This window comes from Silene latifolia, chromosome 11, assembly GCF_048544455.1.
Source record: "Silene latifolia isolate original U9 population chromosome 11, ASM4854445v1, whole genome shotgun sequence".
Lineage (NCBI taxonomy): Eukaryota > Viridiplantae > Streptophyta > Magnoliopsida > Caryophyllales > Caryophyllaceae > Silene > Silene latifolia.
This window is the reverse complement of record NC_133536.1, coordinates 7,487,179-7,498,976: the sequence shown is the minus strand read 5'-3', so window position 1 is coordinate 7,498,976 and position 11,798 is coordinate 7,487,179. Positions and strand designations below refer to the sequence as shown.

General features: G+C 36.2%; 1 protein-coding gene across 4 annotated transcripts; it reads left to right on the top strand.

The window, feature by feature from the left end:
* The first annotated feature begins 284 nt into the window (after positions 1 to 284).
* Positions 285 to 7,296, top strand: LOC141610872 (uncharacterized). Of its 4 annotated transcripts, XR_012528428.1 has the most exons (7): positions 285 to 1,436; positions 1,879 to 3,393; positions 3,609 to 4,030; positions 4,128 to 4,189; positions 4,530 to 5,822; positions 6,292 to 6,687; positions 6,770 to 7,296. XR_012528428.1 is itself a non-coding variant. In XM_074429163.1 (6 exons), exons 1-6 carry the CDS (start codon positions 373 to 375, stop codon positions 4,867 to 4,869), a joined length of 3,318 nt encoding a protein of 1,105 aa, XP_074285264.1. In that variant the 5' UTR covers positions 285 to 372; the 3' UTR covers positions 4,870 to 5,014. The 4 variants fall into 4 exon arrangements, 2 of the variants coding, with proteins under 2 accessions (XP_074285264.1, XP_074285263.1); XR_012528427.1 differs by having other exon boundaries at positions 6,292 to 7,296; XM_074429163.1 differs by lacking the exons at positions 6,292 to 6,687; positions 6,770 to 7,296 and having other exon boundaries at positions 4,530 to 4,741; positions 4,827 to 5,014.
* Positions 7,297 to 11,798: the final 4,502 nt, after the last annotated feature.

Genomic DNA, 11,798 nt, shown 5'->3' with positions numbered 1-11,798 from the left:
TAAGTCAAATCGTATCAAACTAAAAACTAAATTACTTTGATTTCGATCATTAAACTTAAAAATTGTCAGGTCATCAATAGTATTGAGTTAATTTATTTACTTGAATTCAGTCCAAATTTGAGTCATTGATTATCGGGTTATAATTGATGTCCACTCCCAAACAGGCCGGTCCAGGTTCTTATGTTTTCGGATTTTGTCAGATCGGGTCAAACTAGTCAACTCCGTTTTGTTGGAGGGAAAACAATTTCGTTCTTTTTCCAAACACCTCCTTTCCCGCCAAATTACACCCACTCAGCAAAGCTCACTGATTAATTCATCTCGATCACGGTTCTCACCATTACCACTTACCAGCCACCTCTTTTTCAGGGCAAAATGCATCAATTTACTCGCTGGAACGACAAATCAGCTTTCACTCGCCGCCACAACAACCACCACACAACCACCGTCTACCTCCTCCGACCACCGCATTCCCACTCCTCCTCCCAACCATGGATCACCGCTCGCGAAACCAACCCAGACTACACCTTCACCTTCCGCCACCCCCTCACCTCTAAACCTCACTCCTTTACCACTCCTCTTGACTTTGACTTTTTTAAGCTGTACCCCTCCGATCTCGCCGTATCCTATTGTTTCGGCGATTCATACCCCGTCGATAAACTCCTCAAGTTCAGCGATGGTAGCTTGTTGGCTTTATACGGCGGCGGACGAATCCAGGCTTGTCCTCGCTACGCACCTGAAGAGGATAACGTTGCTGGAGGGACGTCGCCGTGGATTGAGTTATCTCCTTCCTTTAATATCGATGACATTATCGTGTTTCAGGACAAGGTATACGCTGTTGACAGACGAGGGTGGTTTGTTTTGATTCATAGTTATAAGACTGTTAGAAAATTCAAAATTCGGAGGAATATTATGACATCCGTAACTCCCGGTGCTGACGGGTTCGGGTGGCGGAAACGGTTGGTGATTGATGGAGAGAATTTGTATATGGTGGTTCGTGATGAGGAGAAGTCGTTTCGAGTTTATTCACTGAAGAAGCGAGGAAAGACACCAGGAAAGTGTTTTGTTTGGGATAGAGTTGATCAATTTAAGGGTAAGAAGGTGTTGTTTATAGCCAAGGATCATTACTTTTTTCGAAAGGCGTCAAGGAAGTTTCCAGGGAGGGAGTATAGGAACTGCATTGTGTTTTCTGAGGCTGCGTTTCCGCAGTATGGGAAGGGTCGTTGGGAGTACACTCAGAGTGATAGACAACTAAGTGAGGATGATATCGCGGTTTATCGGTTGAAGTATGGTGATAGGATTTTTGTTCGGGAGGGGGAGAATTCGGTGTTTCCTAAGATTAATTGGTCGCCTCCTGATTGGATTTTCAATGCTTCTTCGATTCCTGCTGCTGAATTTCAGGAACATATGGTATCCGACTCTTCTAGCCAATCAGAAAGGTAATCTGAATTTGTTACTCTACGTCCCAGTCATTTGTTTACCAATACATTTTAGAACATGCCCATGCTCTTTGGTACTCCGTATGATGTTATGTTTATTGTCAGTAGATTGATTGTATTTCTGAAATTGTTACATGCTAGAATGTGAATTGTAGGTACTAGGTAGTGTATTAACTATTAACCTAGATTTATGTTATGTGGAGTACAATTTTTTTTTCACTTATCCTTTTCTATATTTTTGCATTTTGAGGTGTGCGTTCACCCATGGACGGTTCTAAAAGATGATACCCGTAATCATTTTGGGATTAAGGCTCTGATGTTGTTGTTGTTGTTGTGGAGTACAATTTTTTTTCCCGTGTGATGCTTGTCTATTTGTCGTATGGATAGAGAATTCTCTGGCTAACAAGTAACAGTGTGTATACTTTCTTTGTTCATGATGAAGAGAGCCTGATGAGGATGACGGATTGGACTCTGACAATGGAGATAAGAATGATAGAGAGGTGCAATCTGATTTGAGGGATACAAAGAGTAAAGATGATGATGAGCAAGAAGAGATGGAAACTGAAGAGATGGAAACTGATTTTGGCTGTCTAGATCAGGATCAGGACGGGGTGGTTTCTCATTCAGATAGTCAGAATAAGGAGGATGAAATGATGCATTTTAAAGAAGCAAATATTGAGGTGGGTGCATCATTGCAAGAGGATGTATGTCATGTCTCCCCTACCTTATCTAGACCTGAGTCTGGAACCACTGTAACTCAGACACATTCTCTTTCTCCTACTGAACGAACTCCTCTTAGTCTGAATGGTGGGAGTAATGGAACCGAGGAAGGTAATGACTTTCACATTTCAACCTCTAAACCATTCACCCGTATCACTGATGAATCCGCCTTTACTTGCCGCCACCACTGCCTCCACTACACCCAAGTCCACGTCCTCCATCCACCGCGCTCCCTCTTCTCCGACCACTGCCCATGGATCACCGCCCGTGAAACCACCGCAAACAACACCGTCATATTCCGCCACCCTCTCACCTCTAAACCCTACTCCTTGAACCTCCCAGAAAACTTCAACATCTTCAAACTCCACCCTTCCACCATTTCCATCTCCTACCACCTCGGTGAATCATATCCCGTAGACAACCTCCTCGTCTTCCCCGCCTCATCTAATTTCCTTGAACATTACGATCCCAATTCCTGTGCTTTTCTGGCTTTGTACGGTGGCGGACAGCTCCGAGGTTGTCCTTGCTACGGGCAGGAGGAGCGCTGGTCAGGTTCAGATTACTCGCCGTGGGTTAAGTTATCACCTTTCTCGGATTTAGACGATATTACCGTCTTCCAGGACAAGATTTACGGTGTGACTAGCCATTCCTGGGTTGTTATGATTTATTATTATAAAACTACTAGAATATTCAGAGTAGGCCGCACCATTATGTCCGGGCCGCTATCTTACGGTATAGGTTGGTTCGGGTGGCGGAAACGGTTTGTAGTCTGTGGAGAAAATCTTTACTTGGTGGTTCGAACTGCGGAGAAATCGTTCCGAGTTTATATGCTCAAAAAACAAGGAATGAGTCCGGGAAGCGGTTTTTATTGGGATAGGGTTGACGAATTTAAGGGTAATAAGGCGTTATTTATGGCGAGGGATTATTACTTTTTCATAAAGGCGTCGAGGATGTTTCCAGGGAAGGAGTATAAGAACTGTATTGTGTTTTCTGAGGCTGCGTTTCCAAAGTATGGGAATGGTTGTTGGGAGTTCACTAAGAGTGGTGATAGACAATTCAGTGAGGATGATATTGCGGTTTTCAGGTTGGATGATCAGACTTTTGCTCGGGAGGGTGAGAATTCGGTGTTTCCTAAGATTGATTGGTCGCCTCCTGATTGGATTTTGAATGTTTCATCGTTCCCTGCTGATGAATTTCAGGAACATACGTTATCAGAATCCTCTAGCAATTCAGAAAGGTAACTGAAAGTGTTATGTTTACATTGACAGTAGATTGATAGTATTTCTGAAATTGTTGAGTACTAGAATGTTGTTGGTACTAGGTATGGTGACGGGGAGTACAATCGTTTTTTCCCATGTGATGCTTGTCTATTTGTTGTATGGATAAAAAAAATTCTGGCTAGCTAGTAACAGTATGCATTCTGACAATGTTGTTTCCTTGTTCTTGGTGAAGAGAGCCTGGTGAGGATCACGGATTGGACTCTGACAGTGTCGATAAGAATGATGGAGAGGTGCAATCTGATTTGAGGGATACAAAAAGTAAAGATGCGGATGAGCAAGAAGAGATGGAAACTGATTTTGGAAGTTTAGATCAGGATCAGGACGGGGTGGTTTCTCGTTCAGATAGTCTGAATAAAGAGGATGGAAATATGCAATTTGATTCTAACAGTCAGGAAAAAGAGGATGTGGTGATGCATGTAAATGCAAATACTGAGGGTGGTGCATCATTGCAAGAGGATGTATGTCATGTCTCCCCTACCTTATACAGACCCGAGTCTGGAACCACTGTCACTCAGACACCTTTTTCTGCTACTGAAAAAGAGATTCCACGAACTTCTCTTAGTCTCAATGATGGGAATAATGGAACTGAGGAAGGTAATGACTTTCACGTTTCGGCTTATAACACATCATAAGAGCTCTTCACTTCTTGAAGTTCATGACAGCTGATTTTTCATGCCGATGTATGTTGCAGGGACTTCAACGAAGAACATTATAGACTTGGTGCATAGAGCTAGCACATCCTCTACACGAGTGGTACTAAATAGCTCTTTTTTACTTTGTTTCTTTGGAAGACTTCCTATTATTTGATTCTAGATTACGATGCAATATCTAACTCAAGTGACATTTGACACTGCTAAAAAAACTTTTGTGCAATTATACTCATTTTCAGAAAAAAAAAAAACTAAAAAAGTATGTAAAATAAAAGTAGGGAGTATGAAGGTTGCTTAGTGTGTCTCTTTAGGTATGCATCTGACCCCCTGAGGCCTGAGCTCTGCATTAGGGAGTCATTCGTTAAGGCACGTGGATAAATGTTATTGCTTTAATTCTTAATGGAGGTACAAGCTTGAGTGCTTTCTTTTTATTCACTATGCAGAGGCAGAGAAGTGATTTTGCAACAGCAGTATTTGAAGGATTTGATATAAGGCCTGATTTAGTCCCAACCTTGCAAAAGATTTGGCAGAAGCACGGCAACATACTAGAAAACAGCGCTGTACGCAGTGATGACATAATTGCTAGAGGATTGGAGTCCCTAGCCACTATAGTACGCATACTCGGTGACAATTCAGCTCTGTCCTTGAACGATAGGCAAGCCGATTATTTAGTCTCTACATTGTCTGATTTAAGATACATTCGTTTTAAAGTTGACTGGTTAATTCCATTTGTCGAGAAGGCTGAAAAACTACATAAAAGCAAGCCATTGGTGGAATCCTTGAATAATCTCAGCCAGTTAAGCTCCCAAGCCAAGGAACGCAGGGCAATGCTCCTTGATGAATTAACAAAACTTGATGAGGAGGAAAACCAACGAAAGGAGGAGATGGCGAAGGTGTCCAAGATGATTCCTTTTTGTGGGCAAGTTAAGTTTGATGAACTCCTAGGAACGGGGCTCATTTGAGCTTGTACATGAATCGCCAATCACTTAGCTGCAGCATATGGAATTTTGTTTCCGTCAGCCTGTTTTTCGCTTATGTCGGGAGATAAGTTTAGTACGATGCCCTTTTTAGAGAAGTCTAACCGTGATGGACCCGTAGGAGTGGGGCTCAAATGAGTGTTTGGTGATTGTCTAATCGATTTTTTGGCTCCCTTATGTCCTGTATGGACTTTGTTTGCGCCCCCAGGTTTTGCTCATGATTGGAGCAAAGTTTAGAACTGTATATTTTGATGAATTGCATCATGGATCGACTTTAAATATTTAAATGTAGAAGTACTAGATTAGTAGCTGTGTGTGTATATTCGAGGGTAGGGATATGAGCTTATTGTGAACTTGTTATGATCAATGCTCATGGTAGGATCGTTGATAACTATCGTTCATGAATTCTGCTGTAGTTGGGGTTTATATTCTTATAAAAGGATATTAGCCTCTACATCATGTGGTGGTTTTTCAAGTTAATCCTCTTTATGTATTGAACCTGGCAAATTCTTATGCCGAATTGGTTTTGAGAAATGAGTTGCCGAAAGTTGGTAATGGTGGTACTAGTCATAAATATTTTTCTCCGTTTTTTTTTGGGAAAAGCTCATCCGTTTTTGGCGAGGTAGAAAATGCTGTTGCAGCTTGCAGGGCTGTGAAGAAGCATATTGGCCTGAAAGATTGTTGGATGCTCTAAGAGACTTGAACGGCATCTGCTACTCGCCTACTTCTGATTTCTGACCGGTTTGTTATATGACTGAGGTACTAATACTTCTTTTCTAAAGCCTTTTTTTTATACTAGATCTATCCCAAATGTCTCTTTTGATTTTGATGGTTATTTGCTATCAATGTTTACCATTAAAAAGGTACAAAGTAAAAAAAAAAAAAAAGGTTTGATTTTTCAAAAACAATGTTTTCACAAATCACAATACCATTTTAAATTTTTGTAATTATTATATATTCTGAGAAATCGGTCATAGTTAGGCCAACAAATTCAAATGAAGACGGGGTATATCTTTACTGGAACGAGTATCAGTGCTTCCTTTTAATTTGTTTTTTAGTAGAGCCACATAAATTATTCTGCAACTACCAAATTTCTGGTTTAAAGTCTCACCATTGCACCAAGAAATAATCTTCAGCAGTAATTCGCAATATGAGATGCTAGTGCTGTATGGAATATACTGTGTCTTGAGTTTTTTTTTTTTTTTTTTTTTTTTTTTTTTTGATGAAGAGAGGTTTAATTGATGAAGAGGACACATGCAATACCCTGCAAACCACGTGTGCCAGATAAGACATCTCTTAGCATGACAGGTAACCGCAGCACTCCCATGTAGGGAGTCGAACCCGGGACCTCTCAATTCGTTGCCAATTTGCAACGCTTTGAGGCACTCCCGCGCTCCACTACACTCAAGCCACTTTGGTTGTGTCTTGAGTCTCATTGCTGAATCTTGTTTGGTTTCTTCTGATACCTTCTGTGTATTTTGGAAATTTTCAGTGTTTATTTTGGAAATTTATTTATGGTTTCTTTCTGCTTCATCAAGCTATGAACGGCCAATGTGACAGGATCAGCTATCTCAGAAAATGTTATTCCATGCTTTGCCTTTCTAAATATGATTCGGGCTGGCGGGTTGGTTTCTATTTCTATAATTCTTGCTAAAACTTGCTGGTACTTGGATCAAATCGTAGACATATCTTTCTTTCTTGAACAGGTAAGTAGCAAGCTCAACGGCCACCAAAAAAGAGTTACGGATCTGGCCTTTTCCATTGTGTCTGAATGTTTTAGTTTCATCTAGTGCCGATTCACAGGTATGACTTCGGCGATAGTAACAAATATTCGTTTAGCCTTTTATCGTTTCTAAACTCTATAATGTGAAAATGTGAAATTGATTCGGAAAGAAAGGTGTCAACTTATTATTAGTGTGACAGCCTATGTTACTACCATCGGTTATGTGTCTCGCATGGCAGCTGTATGTTTGAAGCATGGAGCCATGGAGGGCTGGGAAAAGCAAGTTAGTAAAATCCTTGAAGAAGCTGCATACTCTAATGCAGTAATGTTCGTACCCGAGTTCTGTTGCAGCAAGGCCAGCAAGTTGATAGGTTGCCAGGTTCATATGTTGTTAGTGCAGTACTCTCTGAGAATGCATGGAAGAGATATAGAGAGATTCTTTTTCTTGTAAATCAAAATCCGTTTATTATAGAAAAAATTTGAAGGAAAATTGTATTCACGCACATTCTAAAAATCCTTTATTTTTATAATTTTATGAATATATACTTGATTAGGAATTTAGGATGGAATAAAACCAAATTTGATTGAAAATTGAATTTAAATTACTTAGATATTACGTAGTAATTATCGATAGAGAACATAAGCATGTTCCTAGTTGATACTCGTATTTAGGCTCTGTTCTTTTGGACTTCTATTTGTTGAACTGAACTAAACTTATAGGAACTGAATTGAACTTATAAGGCCCTGTTTTTTTGGACTTAATTTCAATTCTAATAAGTTCAGTTCAGTTCAGCTCCATTAAGTTCAGTTCAGTTCAGTTCAGCTCCATTCAATTTAGATCAGCTCAATTCAGATTAGTTTATTTCAACATTAATATTATTATTCTTATTTTATATTCTTATTAATATCATTATTATTATATTTATTTATTTATTTATTATTATTATTACTATATTATATTTATATTTATTATATTACTATTATATTTATTATTAATTAATTCGTATGATTTATATATTTAATAAACTTATTTATTATTATGTTATTATAATTAATGGTAATATTATTATATTTATATTTAATATGTTTATTTATTATTATATTATTATGATTAAAGATAATATTATTATATTTATATTTAATATATTTTTTAATTATTATATTTAATATTATTATATTAATAAGTTATTATATTATATTTATTATTTTATTAATATATTCAATATTATTAATAACATATTTATTAATATTATTATATTAATAAGTTATTATATTAGACCTATTATTATTTTTATTATTTTTATTATATTATATTATATTATTTATATTTTAGTTATTATTATTAATATATTATATTATTATAAATATATTATAATATTATAGTAATGTAATTATTTGTATTACTAATATATTATTATTATTATTACTACTATATTTATTATTATATTACTATATTTATTATTATATTACTATTTTATTTTTTATATATCTTATTAGATTATTATTATTAGATTATATTAATATATTATTATTATTAATGAATAACTAGTTTTTTTACCCGTGAAAATCACGGGTTATCTCTAGGAAAATTAAAAATTTAGATAGTTGATTTTTTTTTGTAAATATCAAATGAAATCAAAATTTATTTCATCATTGATACATATTCATATTCTTTAATTTTGATCATCATCTAATAAAAATTCATAAATTTTAGAATTTGATTATGTACAAATTAGAAAACTTTAAAACCAAATTGAAATATTGAAGTTGTCAGTTGTATAAAAAGTGATTTACTTGTGGAGTGTGCATGACATCAAGAGTTAGCCGCTAACCATGCGGTTTCACCACAAGGTCTTCCTTTCGTACCACCTACAAAACAAAAGTACAACAAAAAATAATACACAAATTAGTAATTCGTAATTCCAAATTCAAGTTAAAGAAAATACTGCAAATTTTTACCACTTCCAAATGATTGTTTTGGAGGAAAATAAATGAGACGATCTTAAATAGGACATGCTAAATAATGCTAATTTGGAAGTTAAATGATGTACACTAAAATTAGTGTTTCACAAACTTTAAATGACATAAATATTAATTAGGAAAAAACAAAAGCATTCAAAGGGTTGTATATAATGGGTTGCTTTATATAATCTTTAGAGTAAATTAACAATTACTCCATTTTATAAACCTCTTTTCTAAAATAACTCTCTTATAAAAACTTTTTAATAATTTACTCCCATAAAATCTACTCAGGTCAAAAATTGTATCCAAATGGACACTCCGGTGACACATTTCGTCAAAATTCAATTTTTCTGTTTTAAAACCTAAATTTATGACAAAATTACCCTTCTTTGTGTTTTTATATTCTTGAGGTCTTTTATCTCCTTCATCTCCTTCATACCTCACGTCACTCATAATTTTCCAATTCATTATTTTCCATTGAAACTCTCTCGTCCCTCTCTCACACCCAAACCCGGGGTATTTTTTGGTAATTAGGAGACAAAAAATTCATTTTTTGCAATCTTATCTTTATTAATTCAGAAAACAATACTCAATCTAGGACGTGCGGTGCCACCTCATTATTGAAGCCCCCCTTTTTTTTTCAAATTCATGTTATGGTGGGACCCGTTAGTGTGCAAATGAGTATATTTCTTCAGAATTCCGCCAATACAAATGTCGTACAAATTCCGTCGTTGAACAAATACTATGAAATAATTTTATACATTCTGAATAAACGAAATTAATGGCATATAAGCGGTATGAATTACAAATCGGAATAAATGAAAATAATACTATGAAATAATTTTATACATTCCGAATAATTTGATAAAACTATATTTATAGAAATGCAATAACTTTACACTTTGATTTTATTTGTATACGGATTATTAATTTTATTTTAACAATTCGAAATTTTATGATAAATACGGCATCTTTGACTTTGTTAGTTAAAAATAAGAAATATTAATTATCAAAACAAAATACGAAGTATTATTTATCGATCCATGTACTTAATTCTATATGGGCTTACTAGCACACACTAATTTCACCAATAAATCATACTCCCTCCTATTCTAAATAACTCTCCTTATTTCCTTTCTCGTCTATTCACAATACTCTCCTTATTTCCTTATTTGGCAAACTTTTATAATTATTTTAATCACTCCACCTCACAACAATACCCCACAATACTCATACTTTATCTTATTTTAATCACCTTACCCCACAATAATACTTAGGGGGCTTTTGGTACGGGAAAGGGTAAGAGAATGAAATCAAGAAAGGGTAAGAGAGGGAAATGAATGGGATCTCCATATTATACTTGGGTGTTTGGTTGACAATTAGAGGAAAAGGGAATTAAAAGCCAACATCCACCACCTCCACCACCATTATCCACCACCTACCACCATTATCTACACCGACACCACCACAAGTAGCGGCGCCGACGATCTTCCTCACGGTACCCCACGACGAACCTAATCACCGCGCCTCACACCCTCAACAAACACCACAATCCCTGTTGGGGTTGGTGTCCTTAACAGTTAGTGCAAGGACTTATAAATCTCTAAAAGGATCAAAGGGCATACTTTTGGTATTATTATCAGTTGATCCACGTTTATCAATAACGGTTGGCTTGCTAGATAAGTTTGACGTTATTGTCATACAGATGGCGGTGATCAACTGGTCCCTAAAAGTCACACCTATAGGATACGTTTGAGAGATGTGACAGTATGAAAATACAGTCATGTTGATGCCAAATTTGACTAACCAGTTAGTCGGAGTTATTTGACTAGTAATTAGTCAAAATGTTATGTTGAGATATTGTATTTAATACGGATTAAATAAAATGGGCTAAGGCGAATTAAGCAGTTAATTCGTAAATTGAATATAAACGATTTATATTCGATTAATGTATATTGAATAAATTAATTATACAATATTGTCTTTGTCGGACATGTATTAATACTTCAACTAATCCGTGTTATTAGTCGATGTATTAATAACCGATAACCGATGACAGTTTATAATAAAAACCCGTCATATACATTTTAGCATTTTACGAACCGGACCACGAGCTAAAATTAAGAGGAAGTGGAAGCCCACTTCCCCATGAGGGCTCTCGGTTTGGCCGAATTAGAAGAACAAAAAGGAGAGCCTTCTCCTTCTTGTTAACCTAATTGTCATTAGTGAAAAATAATTAGGGTTTCAGTGCAATTTTCTCTGAAATTCCTAGATCTCACATCGGAAAAAACCTCATAATAGCTTTCTCAATATTGCAAGTCAATTAGAAAGCATTTCTAGCACAAGGGCATAGTCTCAGACGGTCTTGGGTGCAACAATTGGGAGGAAATCTCTGTTGATTTCTGTTCTTTACGCCGCACTACAAAGGACCCGAGGTTGTTTCTTGTTTCTTATCGTTTCTCTATTAGAAACCATTTTTATTCTCTTTCCCTTTCCTTATTCCCCCCAACCAAACACCCCCTTATTTTAATCACCTTACCCCCACAATAATACTTATTTTAATCACATTACCCCCACAACAATACTTATTTTAATCACACAATACCTTTCCTCTCTCCAATCTCCTACCCCATTACAATACTTTATCATATAATACTCCCCTTCTTTAATTTTCGTGCCCTCCATTAAAGGGGAGGGTTATTAAGAATATGAGGGAGTATAAGCTTTGACATTCTGACACTAGTATATTACGTTATTTCCTCTTAAACCATTGCATTTAAACACATATTTGAAACAAGTGTAAACATTAATTATGTAGATCGCTGATTTAGACCAACTAGATAATTCCAAAATTTGTATATGAGCGAATACAGGAGTACCATGAGTTCAGGTAGTTCTTCAAGTGATCAACCAGAAATTGATGTCAGGGATGACGAATTTCTACGGTATTGACACATCCGCAGTTCCTGTCATAACTACATTGACCAAGGTTTAGCAGCCAACCAACAATCGGCGACCGAACGACAACTTCTTTCAGGTACAATACTACT

What these genes read in the sequence shown, in the direction of transcription:
- LOC141610872 (XM_074429162.1), top strand. Translation starts at nt 373, where the DNA reads ATGCATCAATTTACTCGCTGGAACGACAAATCAGCTTTCACTCGCCGC. An exon ending in TCTTCTAGCCAATCAGAAAG is followed by an intron (nt 1,437 to 1,878) that starts GTAATCTGAATT and finishes TTCATGATGAAG; the next exon opens with AGAGCCTGATGAGGATGACG. An exon ending in TCCTCTAGCAATTCAGAAAG is followed by an intron (nt 3,394 to 3,608) that starts GTAACTGAAAGT and finishes TTCTTGGTGAAG; the next exon opens with AGAGCCTGGTGAGGATCACG.